This window comes from Carassius carassius, chromosome 41 (assembly GCF_963082965.1).
Source record: "Carassius carassius chromosome 41, fCarCar2.1, whole genome shotgun sequence".
Classification (NCBI taxonomy): Eukaryota; Metazoa; Chordata; class Actinopteri; order Cypriniformes; family Cyprinidae; genus Carassius; species Carassius carassius.
Genome location: NC_081795.1, coordinates 12,698,863 through 12,716,420, shown reverse-complemented (window position 1 = coordinate 12,716,420; position 17,558 = coordinate 12,698,863). Strand labels below are relative to the sequence as shown.

Here is a 17,558-nt window from a genome sequence, read left to right as displayed (position 1 = left end):
GATAGTTGACGCCATATTTTATTGGTGTGTGATCCCTGCGCGCACGGCGTTTTACATTGGGTTCCCGTAGCGTCTTAGCTAAGACGCAGTACGAGAGTGCTCTCGTAAGAGAACGTACTCTGTTACTAAACGTAACCTCGGTTCTCTCTAGAAGAGCGAACGAGTACTGCGTTCTCTGCCGTGCGTACGATTCACTCTGGTTCGCTTCGGCGATGAAATAAATCAGGTGAGTCAGCCTTTTCGAGCTCCTTTTATAGGTTGGGCCACACCCGTTTCGGCGGGAAGTGGCAAGAAGGGCGCGAAGCGCCCTTATTGGTCTGATGTTGCATCAGCCTCCGCTCGATAGGCTGTGCAGTTGCCGCAGAACAAGCCAATGAGCAAACGAGCCGTCTCGCCTATGGCTGTGTACTGCTGCAAATGCGCTTTACAAAAATACAAAATTAAGGATAATTTTTTGCTTCAGTATTTCGTGAAAAGAGACTTTTCCCGTAGCGTCTTAGCTAAGACGCAGTACTCGTTCGCTCTTCTAGAGAGAACCGAGGTTACGTTTAGTAACCGAGTACTTTTTTTCAGTGCTGCTTCATCATAACACATATTTAATAACTGTTGCTCCACTAACATACTCTAGCCAAAAGGTTTGCAGCTAGAATCAGGGCTATAATGTATAATAAACCTGTGTGAATATGACGTTTTGAGGTTTAAGATAATAAATGCTAATTAAAGGTGCCTGCAGTGTCTTGTTTGGGTTGCTCTGCATAAACAGTGCCAACCTGGCTGGCCGAAACACCCTTACAGTAGCAGAACATGAAGCTTCTTTAGTTTCTTCTAATTAGCAAGCTGCCTGTCTTTTAGTTTTTGACTGAGAAGGACCCGTGTCGGTTGTGATCTTTTGTTTTGGGAGCCGTGGATCTTACGAGTTCTGACTACCCCTTGGCGTCAGCTTGTCCTGCTGACCTTGGTGGCGACAAAGTGTGTTGTGAACTTGGTTTACTCTCTGCTTTCCCACCTCCTGCTGCAATATCAAAGAACTTAAACAGACAATCTAGCGTGAAGAAATGCACATCCTCCAGCCCTGTCAAGATGGGTGATTGAGTTTATTGGAGCAGAAAAGGAAAATCTCCCCAGGCCGCTTCTGCTGCTGCTCAGCACTCCCCCAATCCCCCAACCTACAAACACCCCCCCTCCCCACCTACACCATTCCTCACTGTGATGTCACTTGGGGGAGGTCTCTGCTCGTTTCAGATGCCCAGCTCGACCTGTGTCATCTGACATTACCCCAAATGCCAATTCTACATCCACTTACCTTTTCATTTCTGTTCTCTTTTGCTCTGGCTTCCCATTATTATGTAGACTGTATCGGTGTTTGTGCACTCTCACAAATGCACACATACTCACTTTGCTCTTGTTTGATCATGTCATTATTCAGTCAGCACTGTTTAATGGGTTTTACCAGCTGATGTTTGGAGCAAATGTTGACTCCTGTTAGAGCCAGTTGGTGCACTTGGGGCCATAAAGACTCTGCTCTCCTATCTGTCCGTAAAGCATTTGTGCCTAGACGCTTTCCAGGATTTGCTTATTCATTTTGGTTTATAATGGCCATTCATGCAGGTTTTATGTATTAAATGACTTGATTGTTTTTCTGTGAAGAGACATCTACATTTTGTCATGACATGTTTATTTTTCTGTTCACATCTGCTTCACTTATTTTCACTGACTCAAGGAGCCAAAATTTGAGATCTGCAAATGAGACCTCGTCTCTTGGAGCAGTTGGTTTTGTCCTTATAGTTTAACAGCAAGTTCCTCATTTGATATTTGAAGGAGAAGTGAAAGGCTGTAGTGTACATTTACTGGGTTACTATGTTCATCTATGTGATTTTATTTCTTAGAAAAATAATATTTTCACTTCATGGGGAATCAGCTCTTATTTTTATATAGAAAGTTAATTTAAATGTATGTATTACAAGGGAATCTTCTAGGTTTTATTTTATTTTCATTTCTTTTTTTATGTCTATGGACAGCATGATATAAATGACAATAATATTACTGCACTATAATGTTAACTTAAGATGTTGTTAATTTGTATCATAATTTGTATACTTAAGAATTAAATCAAAATTATATTTTGTGATAAATTAAATCTTTCCATGTTTTTTTTTTTTTAACATATATTGAATCCACACATTACTGCACGTCATTACAAGGCTATGTTGTTAGTCCTAGTCCTGTGGTGTGTGGTAAGATAGTGAAAGTGACATACAGCCAAGTATGGTGACCCATGCTCAGAATTCGTGCTCTGCATTTAACCCAAGTGCACACACACAGCCGTGAACACACACACACCGTGAACACACCCCCGGAGCAGTGGGCAGCCATTTATGCTGCGGCCCCCGGGAGCAGTTGGGGGTTCGGTGCCTTGCTTGTGGTATTGCCGGTCTGAGACTCAAACCCAAAACCTTAGGGTTACGAGTCATACTCTCTAACCACTAGGCCACGACTTCCCCTTTGAGATTTGGAGTGATGTGGCAATGCTGGACAGTGGTGATGTCATAAGTTGGATATTTGGAAATTGGATACAAACAGCAAGTGTTCTTTCTTCTGCAAAGTCAATGCTCCTTCTCGCTCTAGCCAGCACTTAAATCATCCCTCGACTCTCCACACCTCCTATCTTCCTGCCAGCCTGCCCAGCACAACTTGAGCTTAATACCATCACATGCACACACACAATGCATGCACTAAAGAAATCTGAATGCTGAACTTCCATAAAAGTGTGGCAGAGAAGGAATGGCGTAGCAAAAGACCTGTATCCTGCTTTTCGTTCAAGTGGTTTTTGACAAAAACGCCTTTCAGAGTCAAGTAATTGGGATGTCCCTTATCTAGGCCTTTCTGGCTTTGTGTGAAACGTTTTTCCATTATTACACAAAACCTCAATTGAGCTGAGAACCCACCCCCTCCACCTCACCAATCCCCTCTGCTGTTATTTACCCTTCCAACTCACCCCCTCTTTCTCCAGCAGTGAAGATGGCCTCCTTTGCATCAGACAGTGCTGTTGACTTCTAAATTTAGCAAACTCGTCTAACTATACATGTATGGTATGCAAGGTATAAAAAATGTGTTGTTGTTTTTCTAACAATTGTCCTTTTTTCTCACAATTCTTAGTTTATATCTGGCATTTTTGACTTTATAAACTCAAAATTGTGAGATAAACTTGTTAATTCTAATAAGAAAAGTCAGAATTATGGGATATTATATCGTAATTGTGATAAAGTTAGAATCTTGAGATTAAAAATAAAATAAAAGCGTAAATGGAAACATAAAAAAAATGGAATTGTGAGATATAAACTGAAGATGTAAACTCAAAATTCTGATTAAAAAAATTGTTCAAAAACCCTTTTTTTTTTTTTTGCATGGTGGAAACAAACTTCTATAAGAGAGGCTAGACCAGTTGGAGACTAAAAAATAAATAAACTCATTCACAAGCATAACTGTTGTGTAACAGTTGTGGTCTGGGCACAAATAGCAGTATTCTTATGTATACCATCAGCACGCATGATTCATTAGGGAGAGAATAACATGTAAAATGAAGGATTATAGGCTGCTTCGTTGTTTGGATTTACTTTTCCATTCCTCTTATGCGGGAGGTTTTTAGCTGAGCGGACTATGGAACGTTTTACAGGCTCTTTCATAAATGGCCCATTCAGTTCCCTCAAACTGCTCTTAAAAGGATTCTGTGTCACTACAGAGAGCTCTGATACAAGGAAGAACAGTGTGCTTCACCACGGCCCCTGCTTGAAGACTCAAGAACTATACAATTGTTTTGACTCTTCATTTTAAAGTGATAGTTCATCTGGAAATGACAATTGTCATTTACTCAAATTCATGTTCTTCTGAAGTTCCCGTATGTACACTGCTGTTCAAAAGTTTGGGGTCAGTAAGATATGTTAGTTTTTTGATATTCAGCAAGGACTCATTAAATTGATCAAAAGTTACAGTAAAGACATTTATATTGATTTTAGTTTCAAACAAATTCCATTTATTTTAACTTTCTGTTCATCAATAAAAAGCAAATCAGAATATTAGAATGGTTTTTGAAAAATATGACACTGAAGACTGGAATTAATTAATTCACAGGAATTAATTACACTTTGAAATGTATGAAAATAGAATACTTCACAATATCACCGTTTTTTCCGTATTGTTGATCAAATAAATGCAGCCTTGGTACAGATAAGAGATTTCTCTGAACCGGGAAATTATTATATTTTTTTTTTTTTAGAGATTTTGAAGAATCTTCATGTGAAGGTTTATATTTTCTATTCAACATCTAACACAATGCTTTTTGGCAAAATGACAAAAACTCCTACAAGTTCTACAGTATTCAGAGTCTAGTCATCAAAAAGTCACTATTCACTCACAATCCTGCCCTCAAGTGAGCTAATAATTCGAAAACCACTGTGACTGGATCCCAGTTGTTCCCAACCAGATCAGTGATCAAATTGTTCATTTAGAACTGTTCTTTTCAATAAACTGTTGGTCCGGTTAATAAACTGAACTGGTTTGTTTGGAACTCAATGACCCATTTGGAACCGTTACAGTTAACAGCTCATCTGAGGGGAAAATTATCATGTAATAATGGTGACTTAAATTTTGTTGGTACACACAAAGATATCTGCTTCAAAAGACTTGAGTTATAGCATGTAATACGTATAAACGTATAAATGTTGCCTTTTTTGTATCTTAAAAGACATGGTTACTATTGATTTACATAAAATTAAAAACTAGAGTAAATGTGCAAATCATGGGCCCTATTGGGAGTGGGAGGTTAATTTTATTAATTGAGTTTTAATTGAAAAAGTCAGTGATCGACGGCTGCTCTCTCATTAGATTTATCTAGTTTACAAGCAGTGACAAATTGTCCTGCGTAATCTACCAGCCTCAGAGAGGGTGGGCTAAACCCACAGAGGCCTTTCCATTACTTTGCTGCAGTGTTAATTTCACAGTTTGCTGACCTCTGAAGCAATCTTAGAAAAGTTAGTTAAGCATTTGTGCGATTATTCCCTGAGTTCAAAGAAACACTACAAATGTCTTACACTTCACTGTGAGGGTGTGCTGTCAACTCTCTCTGATACTGTCCTGTAATGAACCGGCCGTTTGGCTGACCGTAGAATGAGTTCAAAATCGACAAGCTTTCAGGCTGATTGGAAAATGTGAGGTTTAGCTGACCCTTCATCGCTTAAAATGCTGAAGTGATTGTTTCTCAGAGATGTTTCTCATTTTGCACATTATTTGCAGTCGGTTTGGTGTCCTGTGAGGTTCACGGGTCAAGCTTGTGAGCCCAGGTCAAGGGAATTGCAGAGGGCTGTTAGTACAGTGGCTCTCATGTAGACGCAGTCAGACAGGTCTACAAAGGGCTTCTTCAGCAATGTGTCCCCTCATTGACTGGCCTAGAGAACAGAGGTTTCTCACACGGCCTGTGAGCGGGAAGCAGGGCACTGTTTAACACATTCACCCCACCTCACCTCACCTTACTGTGGAGGCTACTTTTAGACATGTATCCCCCAATTGTAAGCATCTGCAAAATGACTAAATGTAAATGTAGACCTGGAGTCATAGCTACTGCTGTATGCAGGCTTGCCTTTGTGATATAGAACCAGCAGGACTCATGTGGAGCCTCTTAATTGATGTGTGTGTAATGAATAGGGCTACATTAGCGCAGTGGGGCACATCTGTTGTCCTAGCAGGAAGTTAACTAAGCAAATAGTGATTGCACACAGCAAGAGTACACTACTCAACACTACACAATACACAGTGCCATCAGTCAGTGCACTTAAAGCTGGGCTGATTTAACAGTTGACGATATGATTTAATTAATGCTGTTGCTGATATCAAAAGAGCAGGGTAGTCAATCTAATGCTAATCAATAAAATACAGTTAGAACAATTTTATGATGACATCATGATACATTCATAATCACTGAAATTAAATTAGCTCATGTTATACAGACAGTTTACTACAAGAATTATAAAAAGCGTATTATTCATTGACGAGAGTGATTGATGACCCAACACGGCTTGCAAAATTGTTTATTGTACAAGTGTTATTTAATAATATAAATGTTAAAATAACAATAATAATAATAATATTTTTATATTGAAATGCTAATATTGTAATATTAATTTTAAATAAGATTGCTAATGTATTTTTTATTATTTTAATGAGAGGTTATTAATATTATATGTGTGTATATTTAAGATTCCCTTTCATAGGTCACTTCGATGCTGCGGTGACGTCACCACGTATGGGAACACCTTCGGTGTGACGAATGTCTGAAGCCCTATACCATCCCGCCAATCCTATTGGCCAAATAGCGCGTGGCACCGCCCAGTCATGCGGTGGCATATATATACCTGGTGCCGCGCGCCATTTACCTCAGATTTCATTCCTTCAGTACGAAGCGAATCTTCTGTGCCCTATTGTCTCGCGTTCTCAGCGAATCATCACGAGCAGTATACTCCTCTCCGCGGACGCGATGAGTTTTAAGAAGTGCAAGGACCCGTGTACCAGGTACATCGTTCAGGGGGACACTCATGACAGGTGCGTAGTCTGCCTAGGCTTACACCACGCACAGGAGGCGCTTAGCGGCCTTTCTTCATGCCCCCATTGCGATGGCCTGCGACTCAGGGTCCTTCGCTCGAGGGTAGATGTATTCTCCGATGTCGCCGTGTCTAACCCCCGCCACACCACTTCTGCGACTGCCGAGGCACCGCACGAGGTGATAGCTTGGGGTGACACGTGTGACATGGAGCTCGAGGACAGTTCAGCGATGGAAAATTACTCTCCACATCGCTCGCTCTCCCCTACCCTAATACACAGGAAAACTTTTGAACCTGTCGTTTTCTCCTGTGAGGATTTACGGCCCACACCGGGGGCATGTAGTGCCATCTCCTTCGGTTGTGACCGCCATGATGACGACGTTCTTTCCACTGCGGCCTCGGGGTCTGAGGACTTCGCGGCCGACACGAGCCCTCTCCCTCCTAGTGGACAGGAGAGGCGTGTTTCCCCCTCCTACAGTGAGCTGTTGGATGTGGTTTCCCGTGCAGTGGGTACATTGGGGCTGGAATGGGAGGTTGAGAAGGCCGAGGCCCAACCTTCTTCGAAGCTGGACGACCGTTTTCTAACTAGTCGGACACCTGCGCAGCCCCGGAGGCCTTTACCCTTTTTCCCGGACCTCCACCAGGAGGTTTCGAGGTCCTGGAAACAGCCGTTTGCGGCGCGCATCACGAACGCTGCAGCCGCGGATTTCGCCACCATTTCGAGCATGGCGAGTCACGGCTATACAGCGATACCGCCGATAGAAGAGACTCTCGCCGAACATCTTGCGCCTAATTCGGCCGCGGCGTGGAAGTCCCGCCCCCTCCTCCCCTCGAAGGCGTGTCGAGTCACGTCTAGCTTAGTGGGAAAATCCTATATGGCCGCTGGTCAAGCGGCTGCTTCGCTTCATTCCATGGCGATCCTTCAGGCCTACCAAGCGGAGCTGTTAAAAGGATTGGACGAGGGGGACGGCATTACACCTGAGGCGGTCAAGGAACTACGGCGAGCTACTGATTTGGCGCTTCGTGCTACCAAACATACTGCTCGAGCAGTGGGCCGTTCCATGGCTGGATTAATTACGGTTGAGCGCCACCTCTGGCTTAATCTCACCGATATAAAGGAAAAAGATAAATCTTTCCTCATGGATGCCCCTGTGTCTAAGGACGGTTTATTTGGAGAGGCGGTCACTTCAGTGGTGGAGAAGTTCACAGCAGCGAAACAACAATCAGCCGCTTTCCGCCAGCTGATTCCCCGCAGACCCAGAGAGGTTGAACGCCGTCAGGCGCCCGCGCGTTCTCGCTCAACCTCCTCTCACCGCCAGCAAGTGCCCTCTCGGGAAGAGCCTTCACCTATGGCGCCCCCTCGCAAGGACTGGGGCCCTAGGGTTGTTCCACCGGCTCAACAACGCCAGCGAAAAAGATTGAACCTGAGTTCGACGGCCAAGGCCTCTCGCCCTCGGGCACATAACAGCAGCTCCTGATTTTTTCGCTGCCTGCCAGGGACTGTGCCCTCCGCTAGAGAGCGCTGTTGGACCGCTTTCGCGCATCCAACACTCTCATTGCAGTCCCCACGCTCAAACCCTGACTGTTTCGCCGCAAACAGCGCCTCGAACAGCATTGGAGCCAACTATAACACCAATCGCTTCCTCAGACACTATGCACGATCCAGTTTTCAGAGCTCGAGGAGCGCTTCAAAGGGTCTTCATCGAACGGCCCGTCATGACGGCTCGCTCAGCCGCCGCTGTTTCGCTAGCGGCAGAGCCCGATGCTCAATCTGTTGGCCTAATTCCTGCCGTGGACACGTTTCAGGATTACGTACAACGAGATACAACGCCTGCTCTGCATATACTTCCCCTGTGCACGAACACCATGAGTCTTTCGTGCCCGGACATTTCTATGTGTGCAACAGCGCTGCAGGAAACGAACATGTTGAAACCGCTAATATTGTTTCGGGCCGCGTGGGAACGCTTGCCCGGCATTTCTCAATGGGTGTTACGCACAATTTGTCACGGATACACCATTCAGTTTCGGAAAGGCCCGCCCCCTTTCCGCGGAATTCTCTCCACGGTGATGAAACCGATGGACATGGCGGTGCTGAGACAGGAAATGTTAGCTCTACTGAGCAAAGGGGCTATAGAAGAAGTACACCCCTCTCAGATGGAGTCAGGGTTTTACAGCCGTTATTTTGTGGTACCAAAAAAGGACGGCGGATTACGACCCATTCTGGATTTACGCCGTCTAAATCTTGCACTCAGGTCGAGCAAATTCAAGATGTTGACGGTAAAATCTATTTTGTCTCAGATTCAACCAAACGACTGGTTTGTCACGATCGATCTGAAGGATGCTTACTTTCATATTCAGATCATCGAGAGACACCGGAAGTTCCTCAGATTCGCTTTGGAGGGCAAAGCGTATCAGTACCGTGTTCTTCCCTTTGGCTTAGCGCTAGCTCCCCGTACATTCTCAAAATGCATGGACGCAGCTCTGGCCCCGTTGCGGCTCCGGGGCGTCCGTGTGTTAAACTATCTGGACGACTGGCTGGTGTTAGCGCATTCTCAGACTCAAGCACACTCTCATCGAGATATTGTGCTAAATCATTTACACAGCCTGGGTTTACGCACAAACTTCCAGAAGAGTGTATTAATCCCCTCTCAACGGATTACCTTTCTGGGAGTAGATTTGGACTCTCGCGCGATGACAGCAAAGCTTTCTGTCCCGCGCGCTCAGTCGATTACGTCATGCGTTCAGCACTTCAGGGCGGGTCACACAGTGACAGTGAGACTGTGCCTCAGACTACTAGGTCTAATGGCGGCGGCGCTTCCCGTGATTCACCTGGGTTTGCTTTACATGCGCCCGTTTCAGTGGTGGACGAAACGACAGAATATTTCACCCCGTTGTTCTCCGCATCGAACGATCTCGGTGACGCGGAGGTGTGTGATGTCGTTAAAGCAATGGACATCAGCCGAATTTCTCCTCACCGGGGTTCGGCTGGGAATTTGTGCTTCCCGAGAGACTGTCACGACAGACGCGTCTTTGACCGGGTGGGGAGCTGTTTGTCAGGGGCGCCCAGCCCACGGAGTGTGGACAGCGGCACAACGCAGCTGGCACATAAACAAATTGGAATTACTGGCGGTTTTTCTGGCTCTCCAGTATTTTTCGAGTCTACTGACCGGCCGTCATGTGCTTCTCAGAACGGACAACACTGCGGTCGTGGCTTATCTGAACCATCAGGGAGGATTACGTTCTCGCCCTCTGTGCAGACTGGCGAGGCGGATTCTTCTTTGGTCTCACGACAAATTTCTGTCGATCCGGGCTGTTCACATCCCCGGACGACTGAACTTCGGAGCGGATTTATTATCCAGGCAGACTCTGGAACAAGGGGAATGGAGATTACACCCCCAAACGGTGAATCACCTATGGCATATTTTCGGGGAAGCGGAAGTGGATTTATTCGCGTCGAGCACGACTACGCATTGCCCGCTATGGTTCTCCCTGAGCCCTCCATCACCCCTGGGTCTGGATGCGCTAGCTCACAGCTGGCCCAGGACCAGCTTGTATGCGTTTCCTCCGATTCGGCTAGTCCCAGCGGTATTATGCAGAATACGGCGGGACAGAGTGGGACAGCTGTTGCTGGTGGCTCCGCGATGGCACACACAGCCGTGGTTTGCGGATCTCATCAATCTGTTAGCGGGCTCTCCGGTGGAGATTCCCCTCAGACGGGATTTATTATCGCAAGCACAGGGACGGATCTGGCATCCCAGACCAGATCTGTGGAACCTGTGGGCGTGGCCTCTGAGCGGAGTGAGTTGATATGTCCCGGTCTTTCTGCTGAAACTACCGAGACTATATTGAACTCTAGAGCAGTTTCTACGAGACGCTTATATGCTTTCAAGTGGAAACTGTTTATGACATGGTGTGAAACTCATGATGTGGATCCAGTTTACTGCCCTGTGGCTTCAGTACTGGAGTTTCTTCAAGACCGTTTTTCGGAGGGATTGACACCAGCCACCTTGAAGGTTTATGTGGCAGCTATCTCAGCTCACCATGAGCATATAGGTGGTGTTTCAGTGGGTTGTCACCCACTGGTTTCTCGCTTTATACAGGGTGCGCGACGGTTGAGGCCTTTCCGCCCTGTGCGAGTTCCTTCATGGGATTTATCCATTGTGTTACTGGGTTTGTCAGGGCATCCGTTTGAGCCCCTGGAAACTGTATCGGATAAGCTCCTGTCTCTGAAGACACTTCTTCTCATGGCTTTATCCTCCCTTAAAAGAGTTGGGGATTTACAGGCTCTCTCTGTCTCACCCTCGTGCATGGAGTTTGCACCAGGCTCTGTGAAAGTGTTGTTGCGACCTAGGCCTAATTATGTTCCTAAGGTCGCGTCTAATCCTTTTCATTTTCAGCAGGTGGTCCTGGAGGCCTTTTCTCCTGCTGCGACAGAGTCTGGAGATCTAAGTCTTTGCCCTGTGAGGGCGTTGAAGACTTATGTGGATCGCACTGCCCCATGGCGTGAGTCTGACCAGCTGTTTGTCTGTTTTGGACATAAGAATAAGGGCCATGCAGTTACGAAACAGCGCATGTCCCATTGGCTGGTGGAGGCTATTTCCTTGGCCTATGAGGCGCGCGGGCTCGCTTCGCCCTTAGGAGTAAAAGGTCATTCCACAAGAGCAGTGGCTTCTTCTCAAGCCTTTCTCAGTGGATCTTCTATGGATGATATCTGTGCTGCGGCAGGTTGGTCCTCACCGAGCACTTTTATCAGGTCTTACAGTCTGGATGTGAGGATGGCCCCTGGCTCCCGGGTTCTCTCCGCTTGAGCAGATGCTTCCTTGGATCCAAGCTATCAGGTACGTCAGGCGTGATGGTATAGCGTTCCCATACGTGGTGACGTCACCGCAGCATCGAAGTGACCTATGAAAGGGAACATCTCGGTTACGTATGTAACCTTGGTTCCCTGAATAGGGAACGAGATGCTGCGGTTCTGGCCGTGCCGTACCTTGATAGTTTTCTTCCCTTCTCGTCATGAAATCTGAGGTAAATGGCGCGCGGCACCAGGTATATATATGCCTACGCATGACTGGGCGGTGCCACGCGCTATTTGGCCAATAGGATTGGCGGGATGGTATAGGGCTTCAGACATTCGTCACACCGAAGGTGTTCCCATACGTGGTGACGTCACCGCAGCATCTCGTTCCCTATTCAGGGAACCAAGGTTACATACGTAACCGAGATGTTATTTATAGCATGATTTGAGCTAAAAAAGCACAATATATGATATTGCGATTTATTAGATAATTTCCTAATTTGAAATTAGGGCTGTGCGATTAATCGAAATCGAAATAAAATCGCGATTTGAGTGTGCGCGATTTCTAAATTGCTTTATAGCATGATTTTCCGTGGCCCCGGCCTCCCGCAGTATGTTAACTGAGCCAATCAGGATGCAGCGTGCCTAAAAAAAAAAAAATTAATAAATCCCTGAACACAGGTTTTATTTTATTTTTTTATTATTATTTTTAGCCATTTGTTTGACATCTTTACTTAGTGATTATTTTGACTTATGTCTGTTCTAGAGACATGTTAAAACTTTTTGATAAAGCTCTTATTGGTTTTCTTTAGGAAATATGTTTCAAATTTATACTGAATGCATTTATGACTGTAAAGCATGTCTGTGTGTCAAAATCGTGATTAAAATCGAAATTGCAAAATTGATAAAAAAAAACGTGATAGGTTTTTTTTTGTCCATATAGCACAGCCCTATTTGAAATATGAAACAAATCTGACAAACACGTTTGTTTTTGGTCTTTCTCCATTCAAATAAACAGGAGCTGTAGTTGCATGACTATAAATAGCTGCCCAGGGGCATTATCAATATGGCTGCAGAGTGAACCAATGGACCTTGCAAAGTTTTGTTCATGAAGAGTTTTGTTCATTTTGGTTTTGGGGATCAGGGCATGTCACGCAACCTCTCCATTTTGAGATCTGACTAATTTTACTAACTTTCGCCAAGTAGCAAATTAATTTGTGTTAAATATTGTTGGGTTTGATGTACTTTAATGTCAAAAAAAAAAAAAATAAGAGAAGCATTTTCTTATATCTTTAGTTGATGGTTTCATTATTTAGCTTTTTTTTCACCTTGTGTACTCAAGCTGATTAGACTGCAACTCATTTTTGTGTCACAACCCTCCCAGATAAAAGAACCACTTGTGTATTATGTTGAGTGCTCATTGCAGTGTGTTAATGTGTTTCATTGATTTTGTACATTGATTTCTCCTCTTTGTGTTTACAGAACCAGTAGCATTCTCAGCAGAGACCCCCTTCCCGACAAGAGGCCAAAAAGCGAAAAGCTGTCTGGTACCCCTACACACGAGTTTGACCCTACAGGTACATTTTGTCCGAGAGTTTCTTACACACTCACACTTAACTTTCTCTACTCATACAGAATTGTAATGTTTAGCTGTACAATAAAGGCTGTCCTGACTGCTCATGTGAGTGTGTGCTGTGGACTGAAGCACACTGCTCCTCTCACACAGTCTATGCAGACTCTAAAATGGAAACAGTTTCCTCCACACACAGCACAGATGGAAGGCTGTGCCCGTCCACTAACTGCACTGGAACGGCTTTACACAGCGACATGATTCATACTTGCTGGCCATAAACGATGCACATGTTCCTGGCTCCGGTTTTGGCAGTTGAAGGACATTGTCAGTGTGTTTTTCTTTTGAGTTTTGCCTCTTCTGTTTTTTTCTCTCAGCACGCTGATGAGAGTAAAGAAGGAAAAGTAGTCCTGTGCATGGCCATTAATGTGAGGTTTATGGTGGAGAACAATGTGATAATCGTATCAATTAAAATATGATTCACATTGTTTGGATGGGGAGATTCTCCTGTTTGATTGAAAGATGAGTGAGATGATGACAGAATTTCATCAGAAAAATCTTTTCAAAGCTTTCTGAGCTATTTTGGAGCAGTTTTCACAATGCATAGTTTTGTTTTATTGGTTAGACCTAACAAAAATATCTCACTTTCACATATTAGAGAGAATATCCTCCTAAATGAAGGATATGATGCATGTTTATTTCTGCTATTTCTCTGTTGTTGGACTCACCTCTTCTGATGCATGACTAAACATCTTAAACAGTGTGGTGTTTGTTCAGTGTTGGGGTTGGGTGATATAGCTAAAAATATGAGTTTGATATTATACTAATATAATAAGATATATTTTTTCATTCTTTTGACGGTATTTGATATTGTATGTTTGGTTTGAATTGGAGTAAGTTTCTTATTTTTTTTCTTTTTTAGACTAAGCAGCCATTGTTGTCTACTATAGTGTTTCTCAGTGGGGGTGTTCGGATAGCATTGGGGGGCACATGAAAGAGACCTCAACATCACCAAAGCAGTGAAAATCACCAACATGCTTAAACTCTGTAAATGAATGTTCTTACACTTTTTGCCAAATAATTTACTAAAAAAAAAACCTTTACTGTCTTTTTTGATCAGTTTAATGGATCCTTAAATTAAGTGTCAATTTCTTCAAATCTCTTCAAATTTGAGAATAGTCCTCATTATAAACACAAAGTAACAATCAACTTCAAAATTCATTGAAGACAATTAGACTACATTTTGTTTGATTGGGGGCTGTCAGGGACTTGGATAATGGGTAAAAAAGGTTCAGAACTAGTACGTTTAAAGTGATTAATACAAAAGAAGAAAATACAGTAGATACATTTAGTTAGATAATACAAAAAATTAGGGATGCCCAATCAGATTTTTTGTGCCCCCGATCCGAGTTATTGAATGTTGAGTATCTGCCGATACAGAGTCCCGATCCAATCCTTGTATATTTGCATGCATGCATGTTTGATGCACAGTTCAAGTACTTAAAGCAATTAAAATCAATCCCAATGTATGAAGAATGTATATGTGTATATATATTACATGATACTCATCCATAATGACTTATAATAACAATGTCTCAGATGGCAGATAAAAGTAAACAATAAATGAATGAGTGATCGTTACAAAAGTGTTCATCAAATACACTGAACACAGACGCTCAAATGTGTATGATGGCTCAGGACATGCCTACTAAAAATGCAAGATATCAAACTATTTCTATTTACATTTACAAAAATATAACATTACAATATAACATCAGGTATTTTGCTGCATATGTTTTTTTACTAAAACATTGTAATACATAAAAAATGAGTGATAAACTCAGTTCAAGATATTTTCAAGTTTTATTCTATGACATAAAATACATCAGTAATCTTTAACATTTTATTTCTGGTGATTGTCTTTAGGCTGTGCAATTTATAAAGGTTCTTAATTTGTGAAGATTTTCATGATGAACCAAATATTTGTTGGTCACATTTTTTTTTCTACAACATTCAAAAAACAAAGGAAAAATCCTATTGGGTTTTTGTTGAGGGAATCAGGATGATGCTAAATTCTATCTTGGTCTACTTTCTCTCTAGTTTGAACCAATTCATGAAAATGGATCCAACTTACAAACATAAACATTATAGATTGTGTTTGAATATCTCTGTCCTAACATTCTTATGCCCTCAAATTGCAAAAATATCTAGAGGCCGAACAAAAATATAGTAAAGAAAAAATCACATTAAATCACATCACATTGCACTATTCACAATGTTGCTTAATCTTATATTTCCAGGAAGTTAATTTGAGAACACATTGATATCACCCATCCCTAATGTCTTCCCAGTATCTCGTTAGGAGTGTCTGAGAAGCGTGGCTCTTTTGTGTGATTCATTTCAGGCCAAAGTTGTAAAGTCTTGCGTAATGGAGACTGTTGTTCTAAATCTTATACTTTCTGTTAAACAGCATCACTGATTACATTTTTGTGAGAAGTTCAAGTTCAAGTCCACAGTTTACCTGATTAACTATAATTAACTGTATATTTCAAGATGAAAGCAAAAACCAACATCCTTGCATAACTGTTTTTGAGAATGCTATCTCTCGTTAAAGCCCTTCTCATCCCAAACTTTGTTTATTGGTTATATCTGTATTTGTGCCAGGCATTGATTTCTGGGTTAACACCTGGGGTCCTCAAAACCTGAACATCTTGTTAATCATTTTAGGGGAGACACTTTCCCAGTGAGGATTTCACTGCTCCTCAATAGACAGTCATCCATTCCAAAACAGCCACACTGTGTGTATTTGTGCCATTGCTCATTTTTTCATTTGAGTCCTCTCTCTGTGTCCTCTGTGATATGTGTGTGTCCCGTGTTGTATCATGATGTTGTGTGGCTCAGACGTGTTGGTGCAGAAGAGTGGATTTGTAGTGGCTGACAGGAGACCTGAGTCTTTTGGTAAGATGATCGTACTGTTGCTGTTTCTAGTTCTGTCTATACTCTTCTGCAGGTGATTCCTCTCCAGCAATGTGAAGTTCAAGTGTTATTATCAGCATTTATTAATGTGCAGCATCTCCACTGAGTTCATTTTGGGCTATGGGTGTAATATTCCTAATGGTTCAGAAGATAAAGACTGAGAGAGTTTGAATGCTCCGTTTAAAACCGATAACTGTTATAGTTGTACTTAAACTATTGCATGATATACTTAGTACTTACTGAATATTATTTACTTTTTTTTATCAGTGAGCAAAGTTAACTTTATATTTGCACTACAGTTGTGAAATAACATTACAGTTTGACTTTTTCTATTTTAATGTTTTAAAATGTAATTTGTTCCTGTCAGTTTCATGTTGAAGCTGAATTATTATTAACATTCTTATCAATGTTGAACACAGTTGTGCTGCTTAATATTTTTGTAGAAACAATGAAATACATTAATTCAGTTTTCTTTGTTGAATATAATGAACCGCTTTTATTTGAGCATTTATTTTATAACACAAATACTTGAAATCTTAACCTAAATAACATAAATACTTAAATCTGACAGGCAGCCTCTGTATGGTGTCCACTTAATGCAGAAAATAAATTATTTTGAAATGGTCAAATTAAAACGACTTATTGAAAACATGTTTGCAGTAGTACACTTGGAATAATAGCACTAGATCGCCCTGATTCAAACTATATCCATGATAAACATCTTAACATTACATGTGTTAGTAAGTAATACAATTAATTATGAATTCTGTTAAATTCAGTCATGATTATTTAGATCCTGTAATTTTGAGGATTATATGTGATATAACTATGTAAATCACTGTTTACAGGAAAACTCTTTGGTAATCCACGCTGTCATGTTTAAACCGCAATATTTCTTGAAGAGTTGAAGGTATATTACACAGGACAGCTCTGTGTGACAGAGCAGGTCATACTCTTTTCTGCCATCCGTGAACTGCAGCTTTTGTGTTCAGATCTGATGAACTATCAGTTTTGAAAGTAGGCCCATCTCACAGACTGCAGCATTAGATGACTGTTATGACCCTCTCCTCCACTGCTTTTATCATTGCTTGTATCTTTCCATTATTCTGCAAAGCGGTTTGGATTTTAATCGGAATGAAAGATTGATGTGTTCATTTCACAACTCTGCAGTTTTTTATGGTGCCAAGTACTTTATGTCTGTGATTATCTGCACTTACTTACCCTGTCAGTTTGATCAGGTATTGGAGTCATTGTAACTGTAATCTGCTTTGATGGGCCTCTCCTGATGAATGCTTTAATAAAGACATTGGCAATCCAGTAAAATCAGTTTCATTGCTCCTTTCATAACTTACTTTCTCTCTCCTCTTGTTCTCTCCCTTCCTCAAGGGCTGGTTCAGAGATGCGTGATCATTCAGAAAGATGAGAACGGCTTTGGGCTGACCGTCAGTGGGGACAACCCTGTTTTTGTGCAGCTCGTTAAACAGGGTAAGATGCCTGTCAGTCACGCTATCTGTCTTTTTGGCTCCGCCCACACCAGCTCCTGTGAGCATCTGTCGAGACTCTCCGCTTGGGGGACACCCAAGAGGACACCTCAAACCATAATAAAAGAGAAGCAGGGAACACTGAA

General features: G+C 42.4%; 1 protein-coding gene across 4 annotated transcripts in view; it reads left to right on the top strand.

Moving 5' to 3' along the window:
* Positions 1 to 17,558, top strand: part of LOC132122762 (rho guanine nucleotide exchange factor 12-like) — a 61,874-nt gene that overhangs the window by 20,571 nt on the left and 23,745 nt on the right. For 3 of the 4 annotated variants that reach the window (XM_059533141.1, XM_059533142.1, XM_059533140.1), the window contains exons 3-5: positions 12,868 to 12,962; positions 15,857 to 15,913; positions 17,318 to 17,416. In XM_059533141.1, the coding sequence (XP_059389124.1) occupies positions 12,868 to 12,962; positions 15,857 to 15,913; positions 17,318 to 17,416 (251 nt within the window). The remainder of the gene's footprint in view (positions 1 to 12,867; positions 12,963 to 15,856; positions 15,914 to 17,317; positions 17,417 to 17,558) is intronic. The other variant, XM_059533143.1, reaches the window with a different exon arrangement.